This window comes from Ascaphus truei, chromosome 5 (genome assembly GCF_040206685.1).
Source record: "Ascaphus truei isolate aAscTru1 chromosome 5, aAscTru1.hap1, whole genome shotgun sequence".
NCBI lineage: Eukaryota > Metazoa > Chordata > Amphibia > Anura > Ascaphidae > Ascaphus > Ascaphus truei.
In genome coordinates this window covers 3,741,311-3,760,762 of record NC_134487.1, presented here as the reverse complement: position 1 = coordinate 3,760,762, position 19,452 = coordinate 3,741,311, and the positions used below count along the sequence as shown (strand labels likewise).

General features: G+C 57.3%; 1 protein-coding gene across 1 annotated transcript in view; it reads left to right on the top strand.

Annotated features, from left to right (window-relative positions):
- Positions 1 to 19,452, top strand: part of MIOX (myo-inositol oxygenase) — a 97,725-nt gene that overhangs the window by 7,667 nt on the left and 70,606 nt on the right. The window contains exons 3-5 of the mRNA XM_075599250.1: positions 1,637 to 1,693; positions 12,303 to 12,383; positions 18,826 to 18,988. Coding sequence (XP_075455365.1) covers positions 1,637 to 1,693; positions 12,303 to 12,383; positions 18,826 to 18,988 — 301 coding nt within the window. The remainder of the gene's footprint in view (positions 1 to 1,636; positions 1,694 to 12,302; positions 12,384 to 18,825; positions 18,989 to 19,452) is intronic.

The following is a 19,452-nucleotide window of genomic DNA, read 5'->3' as shown; positions in this document are numbered from 1 at the left end:
TCCGCACAGGCAATCCGCACAGGGGATCCGCACAGGCGATCCGCACAGGGGATCCGCACAGGCGATCCGCACAGGGGATCCGCACAGGCGATCCGCACAGGCGATCCGCACAGGCGATCCGCACAGGGGATCCGCACAGGCGATCCGCACAGGGGATCCGCACAGGGGATCCGCACAGGGGATCCGCACAGGTGATCCGCACAGGGGATCCGCACAGGCGATCCGCACAGGGGATCCGCACAGGTGATCTGCACCTGGCTTCATTTGCAAAACCTTCCAAAACACAACGGAGTAGTATAGAAAGACGTGAGAAGTGGTACATCAAACAGCAATGTTTCGGTCCGCGCAGAGGGTCCTTCCTCAGGGGGATACAAAGGAACCGTGGCAGGTACCCCATATTTATACACACACAAGTGCAGACAATTGGCCAAAAGCAATTGGTCGGGAGCTGCTGAAAACAATAAAAAAATTACCAAAAACCATGAAAACCGCATCACATAATCAATATCCTTATATAATGAACCGCCATCTTGATGACGTCACTGGTGACGTGAACGCGGTCATCGTCTGATAATGATTCGGCAGCCATCTTGCTGACGTCACTGCTGACGTGGACGCGGTCCCCCATTAACCGTCATCATTCATGTAAACACAGTTGGTAAGTGGTTAACAGCGTTCTGCAGTTGCTATAGCGATGGCACTGCGCATGCTCACCAGACGCCACACAGAGAATCTCCAAGATGCAGAGAAGTGGATGTTCCATCGTGGATGGTGTCCTAAAACCGGCAGTTCTAAAACTGTGACTCAGGCCCTCATTCTCTCCCGTCTCGATTACTGTAACCTCCTGCTATCCGGCCTTCCTGCCTCTCACCTGTCTCCCCTACAATCTATCCTAAACGCTGCTGCCAGAATCACTCTACTCTTTCCTAGATCTGTCTCAGCATCTCCCCTCCTGAAATCCCTCTCCTGGCTTCCGATCAAATCCCGCATCTCACACTCCATTCTTCTCCTCACTTTTAAAGCTTTACACTCTTCTGCCCCTCCTTACATCTCAGCCCTAATTTCTCGCTACCACCCCGACTCTTGCGTTCTTCTCAAGGATGTCTTCTTTCTACCCCCTTTGTATCTAAAGCCCTCTCCCGCCTTAAACCTTTCTCACTGACTGCCCCACACCTCTGGAATGCCCTTCCCCTCAGTACCCGACTAGCACCCTCTCTATCCACCTTTAAGACCCACCTTAAGACACACTTGCTTAAAGAAGCATACGAATAGCACTGTGAATGTTCTGAACACATGATACATAAAGCTTGGCCCCCTGCAGACGCACTTACCAGAACTCCCTCCTACTGTCTCTGTACGTTCTCCCTACCTACCAATTAGATTGTAAGCTCCTCGGGGCAAGGACTCCTCTTCCTTAATGTTACTTTTATGTCTGAAGCGCTTCTTCCCATGACGTGTTATTTGTATTATTTGTTATTTATTTGATTACCACGTGTATTACTGCTGTGACGCGCTATGTACATTAATGGCGCTATATAAATAAAGACACACATACACACACACACACACACACAATAATATAAATAAATATATACTGTACACACACACACAGAATAACGTGACTTGTGTTCTACAGGACCCGTCCCTCGCCTATCGGCCGGAGTCTGAACATTACAAGTATAGGAACTACAAGGTGAGAGAAGGGGGAGCGCGCATGAGACAGGGAAGGGAAAGAGAGGGGAGAGGTCGGGGAGAATGGGGAGGGGGTAAATGGAGGAGGGAGAGGTCGGGTAGAGGAAGGAGGGAGGAGAGAGAGGGGTGGAAGAATGGGGAGAGAATATGGGAAGTGAGGGTAGAGTAGATAGAGAGGGGAGACAGAAGGGAGAGAAGTCGGGAAGAGTGGAGGGTTAGAGGGTGGAGGGGGGACTGGAGAGAGAGAGGGGTGGAAGGAGGCCAGGGGAGAAGCAAGAGTAGAAAGGCTGGGAAAGAGATAGGAGAGAGGGAATGGAGTGGGGGGAAGGAGTGAGAGGCTGTGGGGGGAAGGAGTGGGAGGCTGTGGGAGGAAGGAGTGGGAGGCTGTGGGAGGAAGGAGTGGGAGGCTGTGGGAGGAAGGAGTGGAAGGAAGGAGTGGGAGGCTGTGGGAGGAAGGATTGGAGGCTGTGGGAGGAAGGAGTGGAAGGAAGGAGAGGGAGGCTGTGGGGGGAAGGAGTGGAAGGAAGGAGTGGGAGGCTGTGGGAGGAGGGATTGGGAGGCTGTGGGGGGAAGGAGTGGGAGGAAGGAGTGGAAGGCTGTGGGAGGAAGGAGTGGGAGGAAGGAGTGGGAGGCTGTGGGAGGAGGGAGTGGGAGGAAGGAGTGGGAGGCTGTGGGAGGAGGGAGTGGGAGGAAGGAGTGGGAGGCTGTGGGAGGAGGGAGTGGGAGGAAGGAGTGGGAGGCTGTGGGAGGAGGGAGTGGGAGGAAGGAGTGGGAGGTTGTGGGAGGAAGGAGTGGGAGGCTGTGGGAGGAAGGAGTGGGAGGCTGTGGGGGGAAGGATCGGAGGCTGTGGGAGGAAGGAGTGGGAGGCTGTGGGAGGAAGGAGTGGGAAGCTGTGGGAGGAAGAAGTGGGAGGAAGGAGTGGGAGGAAGGAGTGGGAGGAAGGAGTGGGAGGCTGTGGGAGGAAGGAGTGAGAGGCTGTGGGGGGAAGGAGTGGGAGGCTGTGGAAGAAAGGAGTGGGAGGCTGTGGAAGGAAGGAGTGGGAGGCTGTGGAAGGAAGGAGTGGGAGGAAGGAGTGGGAGGAAGGAGTGGGAGGAAGGAGTGGGAGGCTGTGGGAGGAAGGAGTGAGAGGCTGTGGGGGGAAGGAGTGGGAGGCTGTGGAAGGAAGGAGTGGGAGGCTGTGGAAGGAAGGAGTGGGAGGCTGTGGAAGGAAGGAGTGGGAGGCTGTGGGAGGAAGGAGTGGGAGGCTGTGGGAGGAAGGATCGGAGGCTGTGGAAGGAAGGATCGGAGGCTGTGGGAGGAAGGAGTGGGAGGCTGTGGGAGGAGGGAGTGGGAGGAAGGAGTGGGAGGCTGTGGGAGTGGGAGGAAGGAGTGGGAGGTTGTGGGAGGAAGGAGTGGGAGGCTGTGGGAGGAAGGAGTGGGAGGCTGTGGGGGGAAGGATCGGAGGCTGTGGGAGGAAGGAGTGGGAGGCTGTGGGAGGAAGGAGTGGGAGGCTGTGGGAGGAAGGAGTGGGAGGAAGGAGTGAGAGGCTGTGGGGGGAAGGAGTGGGAGGCTGTGGAAGAAAGGAGTGGGAGGCTGTGGAAGGAAAGAGTGGGAGGCTGTGGAAGGAAGGAGTGGGAGGAAGGAGTGGGAGGAAGGAGTGGGAGGAAGGAGTGGGAGGCTGTGGGAGGAAGGAGTGAGAGGCTGTGGGGGGAAGGAGTGGGAGGCTGTGGAAGGAAGGAGTGGGAGGCTGTGGAAGGAAGGAGTGGGAGGCTGTGGGGGGAAGGAGTGGGAGGCTGTGGAAGAAAGGAGTGGGAGGCTGTGGAAGGAAAGAGTGGGAGGCTGTGGAAGGAAGGAGTGGGAGGAAGGAGTGGGAGGAAGGAGTGGGAGGCTGTGGGAGGAAGGAGTGAGAGGCTGTGGGGGGTAGGAGTGGGAGGCTGTGGAAGGAAGGAGTGGGAGGCTGTGGAAGGAAGGAGTGGGAGGCTGTGGAAGGAAGGAGTGGGAGGCTGTGGGAGGAAGGAGTGGGAGGCTGTGGGAGGAAGGATCGGAGGCTGTGGAAGGAAGGATCGGAGGCTGTGGGGGGAAGGATCGGAGGCTGTGGAAGGAAGGAGTGGTAGGCTGTGGGAGGAAGGAGTGGGAGGCTGTGGGGGGAAGGATCGGCGGCTGTGGGAGGAAGGAGTGGGAGGCTGTGGTAGGAAGGAGTGGGAGGCTGTGGGAGGAAGGAGTGGGAGGAAGGAGTGGGAGGAAGGAGTGAGAGGCTGTGGGGGGAAGGAGTGGGAGGCTGTGGAAGGAAGGACTGGGAGGCTGTGGAAGGAAGGAGTGGGAGGCTGTGGGAGGAAGGAGTGGGAGGCTGTGGGAGGAAGGAGAGGGAGGCTGTGGGAGGAAGGAGTGGAAGGCTGTAGGGGGGAGGATTGGAGGCTGTGGGAGGAAGGAGTGGGAGGCTGTGGGAAGAAGGAGTGGAAGGAAGGAGTGGGAGGCTGTGGGGGGGAGGATCGGAGGCTGTGGAAGGAAGGAGTGGGAGGCTGTGGGGGGAAGGAGTGGAAGGAAGGAGTGGGAGGCTGTGGGAAGAAGGAGTGGAAGGAAGGAGTGGGAGGCTGTGGGGGGGAGGATCGGAGGCTGTGGGGGGAAGGATCGGAGGCTGTGGGAGGAAGGAGTGGGAGGCTGTGGGGGGAAGGATCGGAGGCTGTGGGAGGAAGGAGTGGGAGGAAGGAGTGAGAGGCTGTGGGGGGAAGGAGTGGGAGGCTGTGGAAGGAAGGACTGGGAGGCTGTGGAAGGAAGGAGTGGGAGGCTGTGGGGGGAAGGAGTGGGAGGCTGTGGGAGGAAGGAGTGGGAGGCTGTGGGAGGAAGGAGTGGGAGGCTGTGGGAGGAAGGAGTGGAAGGAAGGAGTGGGAGGCTGTGGGAGGAAGGATTGGAGGCTGTGGGAGGAAGGAGTGGAAGGAAGGAGAGGGAGGCTGTGGGGGGAAGGAGTGGAATGAAGGAGTGGGAGGCTGTGGGAGGAAGGATTGGGAGGCTGTGGGGGGAAGGAGTGGGAGGAAGGAGTGGGAGGCTGTGGGAGGAGGGAGTGGGAGGAAGGAGTGGGAGGCTGTGTGAGGAGGGAGTGGGAGGAATGAGTGGGAGGCTGTGGGAGGAGGGAGTGGGAGGAAGTAGTGGGAGGTTGTGGGAGGAAGGAGTGGGAGTCTGTGGGAGGAAGGAGTGGGAGGCTGTGGGGGGAAGGATCGGAGGCTGTGGGAGGAAGGAGTGGGAGGCTGTGGGAGGAAGGAGTGGGAGGCTGTGGGAGGAAGAAGTGGGAGGAAGGAGTGGGAGGAAGGAGTGGGAGGCTGTGGGAGGAAGGAGTGAGAGGCTGTGGGGGGAAGGAGTGGGAGGCTGTGGAAGAAAGGAGTGGGAGGCTGTGGAAGGAAGGAGTGGGAGGCTGTGGAAGGAAGGAGTGGGAGGAAGGAGTGGGAGGAAGGAGTGGGAGGAAGGAGTGGGAGGCTGTGGGAGGAAGGAGTGAGAGGCTGTGGGGGGAAGGAGTGGGAGGCTGTGGAAGGAAGGAGTGGGAGGCTGTGGAAGGAAGGAGTGGGAGGCTGTGGAAGGAAGGAGTGGGAGGCTGTGGGAGGAAGGAGTGGGAGGCTGTGGGAGGAAGGATCGGAGGCTGTGGAAGGAAGGATCGGAGGCTGTGGGAGGAAGGAGTGGGAGGCTGTGGGAGGAGGGAGTGGGAGGAAGGAGTGGGAGGCTGTGGGAGTGGGAGGAAGGAGTGGGAGGTTGTGGGAGGAAGGAGTGGGAGGCTGTGGGAGGAAGGAGTGGGAGGCTGTGGGGGGAAGGATCGGAGGCTGTGGGAGGAAGGAGTGGGAGGCTGTGGGAGGAAGGAGTGGGAGGCTGTGGGAGGAAGGAGTGGGAGGAAGGAGTGGGAGGAAGGAGTGGGAGGAAGGAGTGGGAGGCTGTGGGAGGAAGGAGTGAGAGGCTGTGGGGGGAAGGAGTGGGAGGCTGTGGAAGAAAGGAGTGGGAGGCTGTGGAAGGAAGGAGTGGGAGGCTGTGGAAGGAAGGAGTGGGAGGAAGGAGTGGGAGGAAGGAGTGGGAGGAAGGAGTGGGAGGCTGTGGGAGGAAGGAGTGAGAGGCTGTGGGGGGAAGGAGTGGGAGGCTGTGGAAGGAAGGAGTGGGAGGCTGTGGAAGGAAGGAGTGGGAGGCTGTGGAAGGAAGGAGTGGGAGGCTGTGGGAGGAAGGAGTGGGAGGCTGTGGGAGGAAGGATCGGAGGCTGTGGAAGGAAGGATCGGAGGCTGTGGGGGGAAGGATCGGAGGCTGTGGAAGGAAGGAGTGGTAGGCTGTGGGAGGAAGGAGTGGGAGGCTGTGGGGGGAAGGATCGGCGGCTGTGGGAGGAAGGAGTGGGAGGCTGTGGTAGGAAGGAGTGGGAGGCTGTGGGAGGAAGGAGTGGGAGGAAGGAGTGGGAGGAAGGAGTGAGAGGCTGTGGGGGGAAGGAGTGGGAGGCTGTGGGGGGAAGGAGTGGGAGGCTGTGGAAGGAAGGACTGGGAGGCTGTGGAAGGAAGGAGTGGAAGGCTGTGGGAGGAAGGAGTGGGAGGCTGTGGGAGGAAGGAGTGGGAGGCTGTGGGAGGAAGGAGTGGAAGGCTGTAGGGAGGAGGATTGGAGGCTGTGGGAGGAAGGAGTGGGAGGCTGTGGGAAGAAGGAGTGGAAGGAAGGAGTGGGAGGCTGTGGGGGGGAGGATCGGAGGCTGTGGAAGGAAGGAGTGGGAGGCTGTGGGGGGAAGGAGTGGAAGGAAGGAGTGGGAGGCTGTGGGGGGGAGGATCGGAGGCTGTGGGAGGAAGGAGTGGGAGGCTGTGGGAAGAAGGAGTGGAAGGAAGGAGTGGGAGGCTGTGGGGGGGAGGATTGGAGGCTGTGGGGGGAAGGATCGGAGGCTGTGGGAGGAAGGAGTGGGAGGCTGTGGGGGGAAGGATCGGAGGCTGTGGGAGGAAGGAGTGGGAGGCTGTGGGAGGAAGGAGTGGGAGGCTGTGGAAGGAAGGAGTGGGAGGCTGTGGGAGGAAGGAGTGGGAGGCTGTGGGAGGAAGGAGTGGGAGGCTGTGGGAGGAAGGATCGGAGGCTGTGGAAGGAAGGAGTGGGAGGCTGTGGGGGGAAGGATCGGAGGCTGTGGGGGGAAGGATTGGAGGCTGTGGAAGGAAGGAGTGGGAGGCTGTGGGGGAAAGGAGTGGAAGGAAGGAGTGGGAGGATGTGGGGGGAAGGAGTGGGAGGCTGTGGGAGGAAGGATCAGAGGCTGTGGGAGGAAGGAGTGGGAGGCTGTGGTGGGAAGGATCGGAGGCTGTGGAAGGAAGGAGTTGGAGGCTGTGGGGGGAAGGATCGGAGGCTGTGGGGGGAAGGATTGGAGGCTGTGGAAGGAAGGAGTGGGAGGCTGTGTGGGGAAGGAGTGGAAGGAAGGAGTGGGAGGCTGTGGGGAGAAGGATCGGAGGCTGTGGGAGGAAGGAGTGGGAGGCTGTGGGGGGAAGGATCGGAGGCTGTGGAAGGAAGGAGTGGGAGGCTGTGGAAGGAAGGAGTGGGAGGCTGTGGGAGGAAGGACTGGGAGGCTGTGGAAGGAAGGAGTGGGAGGCTGTGGAAGGAAGGAGTGGGAGGCTGTGGAAGGAAGGAGTGGGAGGCTGTGGGAGGAAGGAGTGGGAGGCTGTGGGAGGAAGGAGTGGGAGGCTGTGGGAGGAAGGAGTGGGAGGCTGTGGGGGGAAGGAGTGGAAGGAAGGAGTGGGAGGCTGTGGGGGGAAGGATTGGAGGCTGTGGGAGGAAGGAGTGGGAGGCTGTGGGAGGAAGGAGTGGAAGGAAGGAGTGGGAGGCTGTGGGGGGAAGGATCGGAGGCTGTGGGAGGAAGGAGTGGGAGGCTGTGGGGGGAAGGATTGGAGGCTGTGGAAGGAGTGGGAGGCTGTGGGAGGAAGGAGTGGGAGGCTGTGGGAGGAAGGAGTGGGAGGCTGTGGAAGGAAGGAGTGGGAGGCTGTGGAAGGAAGGAGTGGGAGGCTGTGGAAGGAAGGAGTGGGAGGCTGTGGAAGGAAGGAGTGGGAGGCTGTGGGGGAAGGAGTGGGAGGCTGTGGGAGCAAGGAGTGGGAGGCTGTGGGGGGAAGGATTGGAGGCTGTGGAATGAAGGAGTGGGAGGCTGTGGGGGGAAGTAAGACCGGGATAAAGGCTGGGATGGGAAGAGAGGACCAAGATTAAAGGAAACAGAGAAGCCAAGAGGGTCAAAATCTGTTTGGTTTGGAGAGAGATCAGGGAAGGGCGAGAGACACGGAGAGATCAGGGAAGGGCGAGAGACACGGAGAGATCAGGGAAAGGCGAGAGACACGGAGAGATCAGGGAAGGGCGAGAGACACGGAGAGATCAGGGAAGGGCGAGAGACACGGAGAGATCAGGGAAGGGCGAGAGACACGGAGAGATCAGGGAAGGGCGAGAGACACGGAGAGATCAGGGAAGGGCGAGAGACACGGAGAGATCAGGGAAGGGCGAGAGACACGGAGAGATCAGGGAAGGGCGAGAGACACGGAGAGATCAGGGAAGGGCGAGAGACACGGAGAGATCAGGGAAGGGCGAGAGACACGGAGAGATCACTTTAGAGCAACAGATAAAGATGGAGGAGGAGCTGAAATATAGGCAGAAAGAGAAAAGATAAAGGAGAAAAGAAGGCCCAGGATTAGGGGGAGTGCGGTCAGGACTAGGGAAGGCCCAGGATTAGGGGGAGTGCGGTCAGGACTAGGGAAGGCCCAGGATTAGGGGGAGTGCGGTCAGGACTAGGGAAGGACCAGGATTAGGGGGAGTGCGGTCAGGACTAGGGAAGGACCAGGATTAGGGGGGGGTGCGGCCAGGACTAGGGAAGGCCCAGGATTAGGGGGAGTGGGGTCAGGACTAGGGAAGGCCCAGGATTAGGGGGAGTGCGGTCAGGACTAGGGAAGGCCCAGGATTAGGGGGAGTGCGGCCAGGACTAGGGAAGGCCCAGGATTAGGGGGAGTGCAGTCAGGACTAGGGAAGGCCCAGGATTAGGGGGAGTGCGGCCAGGACTAGGAAAGGCCCAGGATTAGGGGGAGTGCGGTCAGGACTAGGGAAGGCCCAGGATTAGGGGGAGTGCGTTCAGGACTAGGGAAGGCCCAGGATTAGGGGGAGTGCAGTCAGGACTAGGGAAAGCCCAGGATAAGGGGAGTGCGGTCAGGATTTGGGAAGGCCCAGGATTAGGGGGAGTGAGGTAAGGATTTGGGAAGGCCCAGGATTAGGGGGAGTGAGGTAAGGATTTGGGAAGGCCCAGGATTAGGGGGAGTGCGGTTAGGAATAGGGAAGGCCCAGGATTAGGGGGAGTGCGGCCAGGATTTGGGAAGGCCCAGGATTAGGGGGAGTGTGGTAAGGACTAGGGAAGGCCCAGGATTAGGGGGAGTGCGGTCAGGACTAGGGAAGGCCCAGGATTAGGGGGAGTGCGGTCAGGACTGGGGAAGGCCCAGGATTAGGGGGAGTGCGGCCAGGACTGGGGAAGGCCCAGGATTAGGGGGAGTGCGGTCAGGACTAGGGAAGGCCCAGGATTAGGGGGAGTACGGCCAGGACTAGGGAAAGCCCAGGATTAGGGGGAGTGAGGTAAGGATTTGGGAAGGCCCAGGATTAGGGGGAGTGAGGTAAGGATTTGGGAAGGCCCAGGATTAGGGGGAGTGCGGTTAGGAATAGGGAAGGCCCAGGATTAGGGGGAGTGCGGCCAGGATTTGGGAAGGCCCAGGATTAGGGGGAGTGTGGTAAGGACTAGGGAAGGCCCAGGATTAGGGGGAGTGCGGTCAGGACTAGGGAAGGCCCAGGATTAGGGGGAGTGCGGTCAGGACTGGGGAAGGCCCAGGATTAGGGGGAGTGCGGCCAGGACTGGGGAAGGCCCAGGATTAGGGGGAGTGCGGTCAGGACTAGGGAAGGCCCAGGATTAGGGGGAGTACGGCCAGGACTAGGGAAAGCCCAGGATTAGGGGGAGTGCGGTCAGGAATAGGGAAGGCCAAGGATTAGGGGGAGTGCGGCCACGACTAGGGAAAGCCCAGGATTAGGGGGAGTGCGGTCAGGAATAGGGAAGGCCAAGGATTAGGGGCAGTGCGGTCAGGACTAGGGAAGGTCCAGGATTAAAGGGAGTGCGGTCAGGATTTGGGAAGGCCCAGGATTAGGGGGAGTGCGGTCAGGATTTGGGAAGGCCCAGGATTAGGGGGAGTGCGGTCAGGACTAGGGAAGGCCCAGGATTAGGGGGAGTGCGGTCAGGACTAAGGAAGGCCCAGGAATAGGGGGAGTGTGGTCAGGACTAGGGAAGGCCCAGGATTAGGGGGAGTGCGGCCAGGACTAAGGAAGGCCCAGGATTAGGGGAGTGCGGTATGGACTACGGAAAGCCCAGGATTAGGGGGAGTGCGGTCAGGACTAGGGAAAGCCCAGGATTAGGGAGAGTGCGGTCAGAACTAGGGAGGCCCAGGATTAGGGGGAGTGCGGTCAGGATTTGGGAAGGCCCAGGATTAGGAGGAGTGAGGTCAGGACTAGGAAAGGCCCAGGATTAGGGGGAGTGCGGTCAGGACTAAGGAAGGCCCAGGATTAGGGGAGTGTGGTCAGAACTAGGGAAGACCCAGGATTAGGGGGAGTGCGGTCAGGATTTGGGAAGGCCCAGGATTAGGGGGAGTGCGGTCAGGATTTGGGAAGGCCCAGGATTAGGGGGAGTGCGGTCAGGATTTGGGAAGGCCCAGGATTAGGGGGAGTGCGGTCAAGACTAGCAAAGGCCCAGGATTAGGGGGAGTGCGGTCAGGACTAAGGAAGGCCCAGGATTAGGGGGAGTGCGGTCAGGATTTGGGAAGACCCAGGATTAGGGGGAGTGAGGTCAGGATTTGGGAAGGCCCAGGATTAGGGGGAGTGCGGTCAGGATTTGGGAAGGGCCAGGATTAGGGGGAGTGTGGCCAGGATTAGGGAAAGCCCAGGATTAGGGGGAGTGCGGCCAGGACTAGGGAAGGCCCAGGATTAGGGGGAGTGAGGTAAGGATTTGGGAAGGCCCAGGATTAGGGGGAGTGCGGTCAGGACTAGGGAAAGCGCAGGATTAGGGGGAGTGCGGTCAGGACTAGGGAAGGCCCAGGATTAGGGGGAGTGAGGTAAGGATTTGGGAAGGCCCAGGATTAGGGGGAGTGCGGTCAGGACTAGGGAAAGCGCAGGATTAGGGGGAGTGCGGTCAGGAATAGGGAAGGCCCAGGGTTAGGGGGAGGGTGGTCAGGACTAGGGAAAGCCCAGGATTAGGGGGAGTGCTGTCAGGACTAGGAAAAGCCCAGGATTAGGGGGAGTACAGTCAGGACTAGGAAAGGCCCAGGATTAGGGGGAGTGCGGTCAGGCCCTAGGAAAGACCCAGGATTAGGGGGAGTACAGTCAGGACTAGGAAAGGCCCAGGATTAGGGGGAGTGCTGTCAGGACTAGGAAAGGCCCAGTATTAGGGGGAGTGCTGTCAGGACTAGGGAAGGCCCAGGATTAGGGGGAGTACAGTCAGGACTAGGGAAGGCCCAAGATTAGGGGGAGTGTGGTTAGGACTAGCGAAATCCCAGGATTAGGGGGAGTACAGTCAGGACTAGGAAAGACCCAGGATTAGGGGGAGTACAGTCAGGACTAGGGAAGGCCCAGGATTAGGGGGAGTGCTGTCAGGACTAGGAAAGGCCCAGGATTAGGGGGAGTGCTGTCTGGACTAGGAAAGGCCCAGGATTAGGGGGAGTGCTGTCTGGACTAGGGAAGGCCCAGGATTAGGGGGAGTGTGGTAAGGACTAGGGAAGGCCCAGGATTAGGGGGAGTGCTGTCAGGACTAGGGAAGGCCCAGGATTAGGGGGAGTGTGGTAAGGACTAGGGAAGGCCCAGGATTAGGGGGAGTGTGGTAAGGACTAGGGAAGGCCCAGGATTAGGGGGAGTGTGGTAAGGACTAGGGAAGGCCCAGGATTAGGGGGAGTGTGGTAAGGACTAGGGAAGGCCCAGGATTAGGGGGAGTGTGGTAAGGACTAGGGAAGGCCCAGGATTAGGGGGAGTGTGGTAAGGACTAGGGAAGGCCCAGGATTAGGGCGAGTGCGTTCAGGACTAGGGAAGGCCCAGGATTAGGGGGAGTGTGGTAAGGACTAGGGAAGGCCCAGGATTAGGGGCGGGTGCGGTCAGGACTAGGGAAGGCCCAGGATTAGGGGGAGTGCGGTCAGGAATAGGGAAGGCCCAGGATTAGGGGGAGTGCGGTCAGGACTAGGGAAGGCCCAGGATTAGGGGGAGTGTGGTAAGGACTAGGGAAGGCCCAGGATTAGGGGCGGGTGCGGTCAGGACTAGGGAAGGCCCAGGATTAGGGGGAGTGTGGTAAAGACTAGGGAAGGCCCAGGATTAGGGGGGGATGCGGTCAGGACTAGGGAAGGCCCAGGATTAGGGGGAGTGCGGTCAGGACTAGGGAAGGCCCAGGATTAGGGGGAGTGCGGTCAGGACTAGGGAAGGCCCAGGATTAGGGGGAGTGCGGTCAGGACTAGGGAAGGCCCAGGATTAGGGGGAGTGCGGTCAGGACTAGGGAAGGCCCAGGATTAGGGGGGGGTGCGGTCAGGACTAGGGAAGGCCCAGGATTTTAGAGTTAGGATACTGAGGAGTAGGGTGCAATATTTCAGGATCAGTGTGTAATCTGGTGTCTGTCTCAGGATGGCCCGCTGGTGGACAGAGTGAAAATGACCTACAGCCTGATGCACACAAACCAAACGCTGGACTTTGTCAGAGAGAAGGTGAGAGGGGGGGTCCCGAAATGTACCCTAAACACAGACACACACACACACACACACACACACACACACACACACACACACACACACACACACACACACACACACACACACACACACACACACACACACACACACACACCCTAAACACACACTCTCTCACACACACACACACACGGACCCTAAACACAGACACACACTCTCTCTCACACACACACACAGACACACACACACACACGGACCGTAAACACACACACATACGGACCCTAAAGACAGACACACTCACACACACACAGTATAAGACACAGTGACACACACACACAGTGACACACACACACACAGACCCTAAACACAGACACTCTCTCACACACACAGGGACCCTAAACACAGACACACTCTCTCTTACACACACACACACACACACACACACACACACACACACACACACACACACACACACACACACACACACACACACACACACACACACACACACACACACACACACACACACACCCTAACCAAAGACACACACACACACACCCTAACCAAAGACACACACACACAACATACTAACACGCAAACATACTGTACTAACACACACTGACACACTAACACACTGTACTAACACACACTAACACACTGTACTAACACACACTGACACACTAACACACTGTACTAACACACACTGACACACTGTACTAACACACACTGACACACTAACACACTGTACTAACACACACTGACACACTAACACACTGTACTAACACACACTGACACACTGTACTAACACACACTGACACACTAACACACATACTGTACTAATATACTGACACACTAACAAATGTACCGCCCTTTCCCCCCACCAAATGAGAGATGGGTAGCTACGGTGTGTGTTGCGGTGCAATACCTGGTGGCTCACAGGAGGCCTGAGCCTCCGCTGCTGGGAGCCTGGGGTGTATCCTGGAGTGATGCTCGGCAGCGCCTCCACCTGTAGCGAGATTCTATGGTGTAGAATGTCCCCGTCAAAGGACACAATAAGAATACACACTTTGTAAAGCAGAACAGATTTACTATACACACTAATATAGTACAGCCTACCCACCAGGCCCCGTACGGCCGTACCTCCCAAAGTACCTAGGGGCCCTTGGGCACCCAACCAACCCGGTGTCCACAAGGTCAACCTGTGACGGTAACTTTGTGACAGGCTATAATAATACACCAAGAATACCTGGGTTGAACTGAACGAGGTTTAGATATGATAAAATATAATTTATTCCTTGAAAAAGGTGAACACACGAGATATACGAATAATAGGCAAAATATGCACTTACTTAAAGATGGAAATGATGAAATAGTCAGAAATCGTGACTAGCAGTTCATACAGCAATCTTGAAAATCACAAGACATGAAAGACCAATAGCCATAGGCTGGGCCTTGTTTATATACAATTATTTCCCATTGAACACAACCTAAACCCAGCCCCTCTCATAAATCAGTGGTGAGGTTGACAGTCTTCCCCAGAGTAAAACTCCTCCCACCCAAGGACGTTTAAAAACTGCTTTTCCTATGTAAATAACTTCATAACTTCAGTTCAGTGATACTTACTGGCACGCGATACATATTAATACATTCCGGCACGCATGACGCTCCCAATAAGACTAAATATTACTGTGTAATACTAAAATTAAGAGAGATATTAATATCTGTCTCTTAGGATCTGCTAGACATCATGTGTCTGTCATCGTTAGTTGCGGCTCGGTCCCCCGGTTACACATATGTAATTTTTAGCATGTTCAGCCGAGGACATCTCATGGTATTCTTATATTTAATAAGGTCACTCATTCTGATATCTCCTTGTGTAACAGCACCGCTGGCCCCCATAACCCTTTGTCAAGAAATCCTTTGAAGCTGGGCCTGTGTGTAGTGACCATTTGTCACCGGTGCTATATTTCACACCCAATGCCCCAGACCTGGGTCCTAGCTGTCTCTACCAGCAATATACCCTTGGCCTGCCAATTGGGTATTAACATACTGTACACTAAACCCCCTCGGTACTTTTCACACCCAACTTCAATCAAGCCTGTTGAAGCCCAGAGATTTCTGAAAAGACACCACACACATTTGTATTTTCCTAAACTGCAGCTCATTAACCCCTTAAGCCTCCCGCATCAATCCCAGTGTATGTGTTGGTGCAAACACTGGAACGGAAACAATACATTTTTACAGGGGAATATACATTATGATGCTGAAGCAAGGTAAAAACACATTACTGGACCACAGTCCAGTTAACCCCTTGCTTCCCAGGTGAGAGTAGGGGGTGGCCAAATGAGGTGTAACCCCTTTAATCCTGGGCCAAACCCCCTCTCCCATGACACAACCCCCCCACCCAATGTGTGGTGCAGCGCTGCCCACTAATGTGTGAAGGTGAGTTGGTGCACTTTGTTGGTTACCTGCCGGGTGTGTCCACACCCGGGCGCTCCGATGCTGTAATACCGTCCGGGCGTGTCCACACCCGGGCGCGCCGATGCTGTAATACCTGCCGGGCGTGTCCACACCTGGGCTTGCCGATGCTGTAATACCTTCCGGGCGTGTCCACACCTGGGCGCGCCGATGCTGTAATACCTGCCGGGCGTGTCCACACACGGGCGCGCCGATGCTGTAATACCTGCCGGGCGTGTCCACACCTGGGCGCGCCGATGCTGTAATACCATCCGGGCGTGTCCACACCCGGGCGCGCCGATGCTGTAATACCTGCCGGGCGTGTCCACACCTGGGCTTGCCGATGCTGTAATACCTTCCGGGCGTGTCCACACCTGGGCGCGCCGATGCTGTAATACCTGCCGGGCGTGTCCACACCTGGGCGCGCCGATGCTGTAATACCTGCCGGGCGTGTCCACACACGGGCGCGCCGATGCTGTAATACCTGCCGGGCGTGTCCACACCTGGGCGCGCCGATGCTGTAATACCTGCCGGGCGTGTCCACACCTGGGCGCGCCGATGCTGTAATACCTGCCGGGCGTGTCCACACCTGGGCGCGCCGATGCTGTAATACCTGCCGGGCGTGTCCACACCCGGGCGCGCCGATGCTGTAATACCTGCCGGGCGTGTCCACACCTGGGCGCGCCGATGCTGTAATACCTGCCGGGTGTGTCCACACCTGGGCTTGCCGATGCTGTAATACCTGCCGGGCGTGTCCACACCCGGGCGCGCCGATGCTGTAATACCTGCCGGGCGTGTTCACACCCGGGCGCGCCGATGCTGTAATACCTGCCGGGCGTGTTCACACCCGGGCGCGCCGATGCTGTAATACCTGCCGGGCGTGTCCACACCTGGGCGCGCCGATGCTGTAATACCTGCCGGGCGTGTCCACACCCGGGCGCGCCGATGCTGTAATACCTGCCGGGCGTGTCCACACCCGGGCGCGCCGATGCTGTAGCTGATGATGGGATTCACGGATCCGTTGCCCTAACCCGCGAAGCCTCCGCCTCTACGTTGGGTGGTGTCCCGCCTGGACTGTGCCACCATGGAGAGTGTCCTTGCTGGAGACATCAGGATGCAGCCGCGTCCTGCCTGTGTCCCTCACTATTATGCGACAGGGGAAGTGTCCCTATCTGTGGGCCTGTCCCTGCAGCAACCACAAGCTTTGTGGGAATCGGGGCCTAGCTGGGGGTATCTGGCCTAGTGTAGGAGCCACAGACCCCTGCACACACAACCTACCCCTTCCTTGTCCCAGCTCCGACTAACGTGGTCTCCAGCGCGCAGATTGTATCAATCTTGGAGCAGGGGGAATCCTGGAGCCCTATTGGCTCTGCTGCAGCATGTGGTGCTTTGCCCCTATTGCATTATGGGGTTTGTAGTCCCTATCCGAGCCCTCTATCCAAATGCCCATTCGCGCATCTACTCTGCGCAATCGCAGCCAAGATGGCGACGCCCTGCAGATGGAGCCGTGGGGGACCTCCGGCGACGCAGTCGCCGCCGCAACTGCCCGCAACCCTGCCCGCACTACCGGCGTTGCCGGGTGCACATGCACTTCGTCAACAGCAATGCGCTCCCGCAGCGCTCCCGCCCGCAGCGGAGGTGAGGGGGACTAAGGGGAGTCCAGAGGGAGACCCTGCCACACACACAGATACACACACACATACACACACACACTGTACTAACACACACTGACACACATACCGTATTGACACACACTGATACACTAACACACATACACACACACACTGACACACTAACACACACACACACACTGACTAACACACACACTGTACTAACACACACTGACACACTAACACACATACACTGACACACATACTGTACTAACACACACTGACACACTAACACACATACACTGTATTAACACACACACACACACACACACATACACACACATATGGGTTTATACACTATGGGTCCATGTTAGCTAAGTGATGTTATTTCAGGACACACCTTGCAGATTAATAAAGTGAAAAGGCAGCGAGGTGTCTGATCACACAGCGCGGCCTAGTAACATGGGCCCAGATGTTTGGGTGTACTAACACTACACAGAGCACGGCCTAGTAACATGGGCCCAGACGTTTGGGTGTACTAACACTACACACAGCACGGCCTAGTAACATGGGCCCAGACGTTTGGGTGTACTAATACTACACACAGCACGGCCTAGTAATATGGGCCCAGACGTTTGTGTGTACTAACACTACACAGAGCACGGCCTAGTAACATGGGCCCAGACGTTTGGGTGTACTAACACTACACACAGCACGGCCTAGTAACATGGGCCCAGACGTTTGGGTGTACTAATACTGCACACAGCACGGCCTAGTAACATGGGCCCAGACGTTTGGGTGTACTAATACTACACACCGCACAGCCTAGTAATATGGGCCCAGGCGTTTGGGTGTACTAATACTGCACACAGCATGGCCTAGTAACATGGGCCCAGACGTTTGGGTGTACTAATACTACAGACAGCACGGCCTAGTAACATGGGCCCAGACGTTTGGGTGTACTAATACTACACAGAGCACGGCCTAGTAACATGGGCCCAGACGTTTGGGTGTACTAATACTACACACAGCACGGCCTAGTAACATGGGCACAGACATTTGGGTGTACTAATACTGCACACAGCATGGCCTAGTAACATGGGCCCAGACGTTTGGGTGTACTAATACTACACAGAGCATGGCCTAGTAACATGGGCCCAGACATTTGGGTGTACTAATACTGCACACAGCATGGCCTAGTAATATGGGCCCAGACGTTTGGGTGTACTAATACTACACAGAGCATGGCCTAGTAACATGGGCCCAGACGTTTGGGTGTACTAATACTACACAGAGCACGGCCTAGTAACATGGGCCCAGACGTTTGGGTGTACTAATACTACACACAGCACGGCCTAGTAACATGGGCACAGACATTTGGGTGTACTAATACTGCACACAGCACGGCCTAGTAACATGGGCCCAGACGTTTGGGTGTACTAATACTGCACACAGCACGGCCTAGTAACATGGGCCCAGACGTTTGGGTGTACTAATACTACACAACGCACAGCCTAGTAACATGGGCCCAGACGTTTGGGTGTACTAATACTACACACAGCACGGCCTAGTAATATGGGCCCAGACGTTTGTGTGTACTAATACTACACACAGCATGGCCTAGTAACATGGGCCCAGACGTTTGGGTGTCCTAATACTACACACAGCACGGCCTAGTAACATGGGCCCAGACGTTTGGGTGTACTAATACTACACACAGCACGGCCTAGTAACATGGGCCCAGACGTTTGGGTGTACTAATACTACACACAGCACGGCCTAGTAACATGGGCCCAGACGTTTGGGTGTACTAATACTACACACAGCACGGCCTAGTAACATGGGCCCAGACGTTTGGGTGTACTAATACTACACACAGCACGGCCTAGTAACATGGGCCCAGGCGTTTGGGTGTACTAATACTACTCACAGCACGGCCTAGTAACATGGGCCCAGACGTTTGGGTGTACTAATACTGCACACAGCACGGCCTAGTAACATGGGCCCAGACGTTTGGGTGTACTAATACTACACACCGCTTGGCCTAGTAACATGGGCCCAGATGTTTGGGTGTACTAATACTACACACCGCACGGCCTAGTAACATGGGCCCAGACGTTTGGGTGTACTAATACTACTGTACACACCGCACGGTGACGCCTGACTATACTAGGTGGTGAGACAGAGCCTTACAGTGCCTCTAGGACTCATTGTATCAGCACGGTGCCCTCACCTCTAGGACTCATTGTATCAATAGCGAGCCATCACCTCTAGGACTCATTGTATCAGCACGGTGCCCTCACCTCTAGGACTGATTGTATCAGCACGGTGCCCTCACCTCTAGGACTCATTGTATCAGCACGGTGCCCTCACCTCTAGGACTGTCCTTGCAGCATGCCCAGTGGGGATCATGCAGCCACAGGACGATGAGTGTGATGGACGCACTCAGTTTGATGGATAGTTTGGTGGACGAGTCAGACCCTGATGTGGATTTTCCAAACTCCTTCCACGCGTACCAGACAGCAGAGGGAATTCGCAGGGTGCACCCGGAGAAAGGTACCGGGCCACGGAAATTCCCACCACAACACCCAGTTATCAGCCTCAGAGCACCCAACCACCAGCCCCCAACCACCAGCCCCCAACCCCCAACCACCAGCGCCCAACCACCAGCGCCCAACCCCCAGCCCCCGAACACCAGCCCCCAACCACCAGCGCCCAACCACCAGCATCAGAGCACCCAACCACCAGCATCAAAGCACCAAACTACCAGCCCCCAACCACCAGCCCCCAACCACCAGCGCCCAACCACCAGCGCCCAACCACCAACCCCCAACCACCAGCGCCCAACCACCAGCATCAGAGCACCCAACCACCAGCCCCCGAACACCAGCCCCCAACCACCAGCCCCCAACCACCAGCGCCCAACCACCAGCCCCCAACATCAGCCCCTAATTACCAGCATCAGAGCACCCAACTACCAGCCCCCAACTACCAGCCCCCAACTACCAGCCCCCAACCAC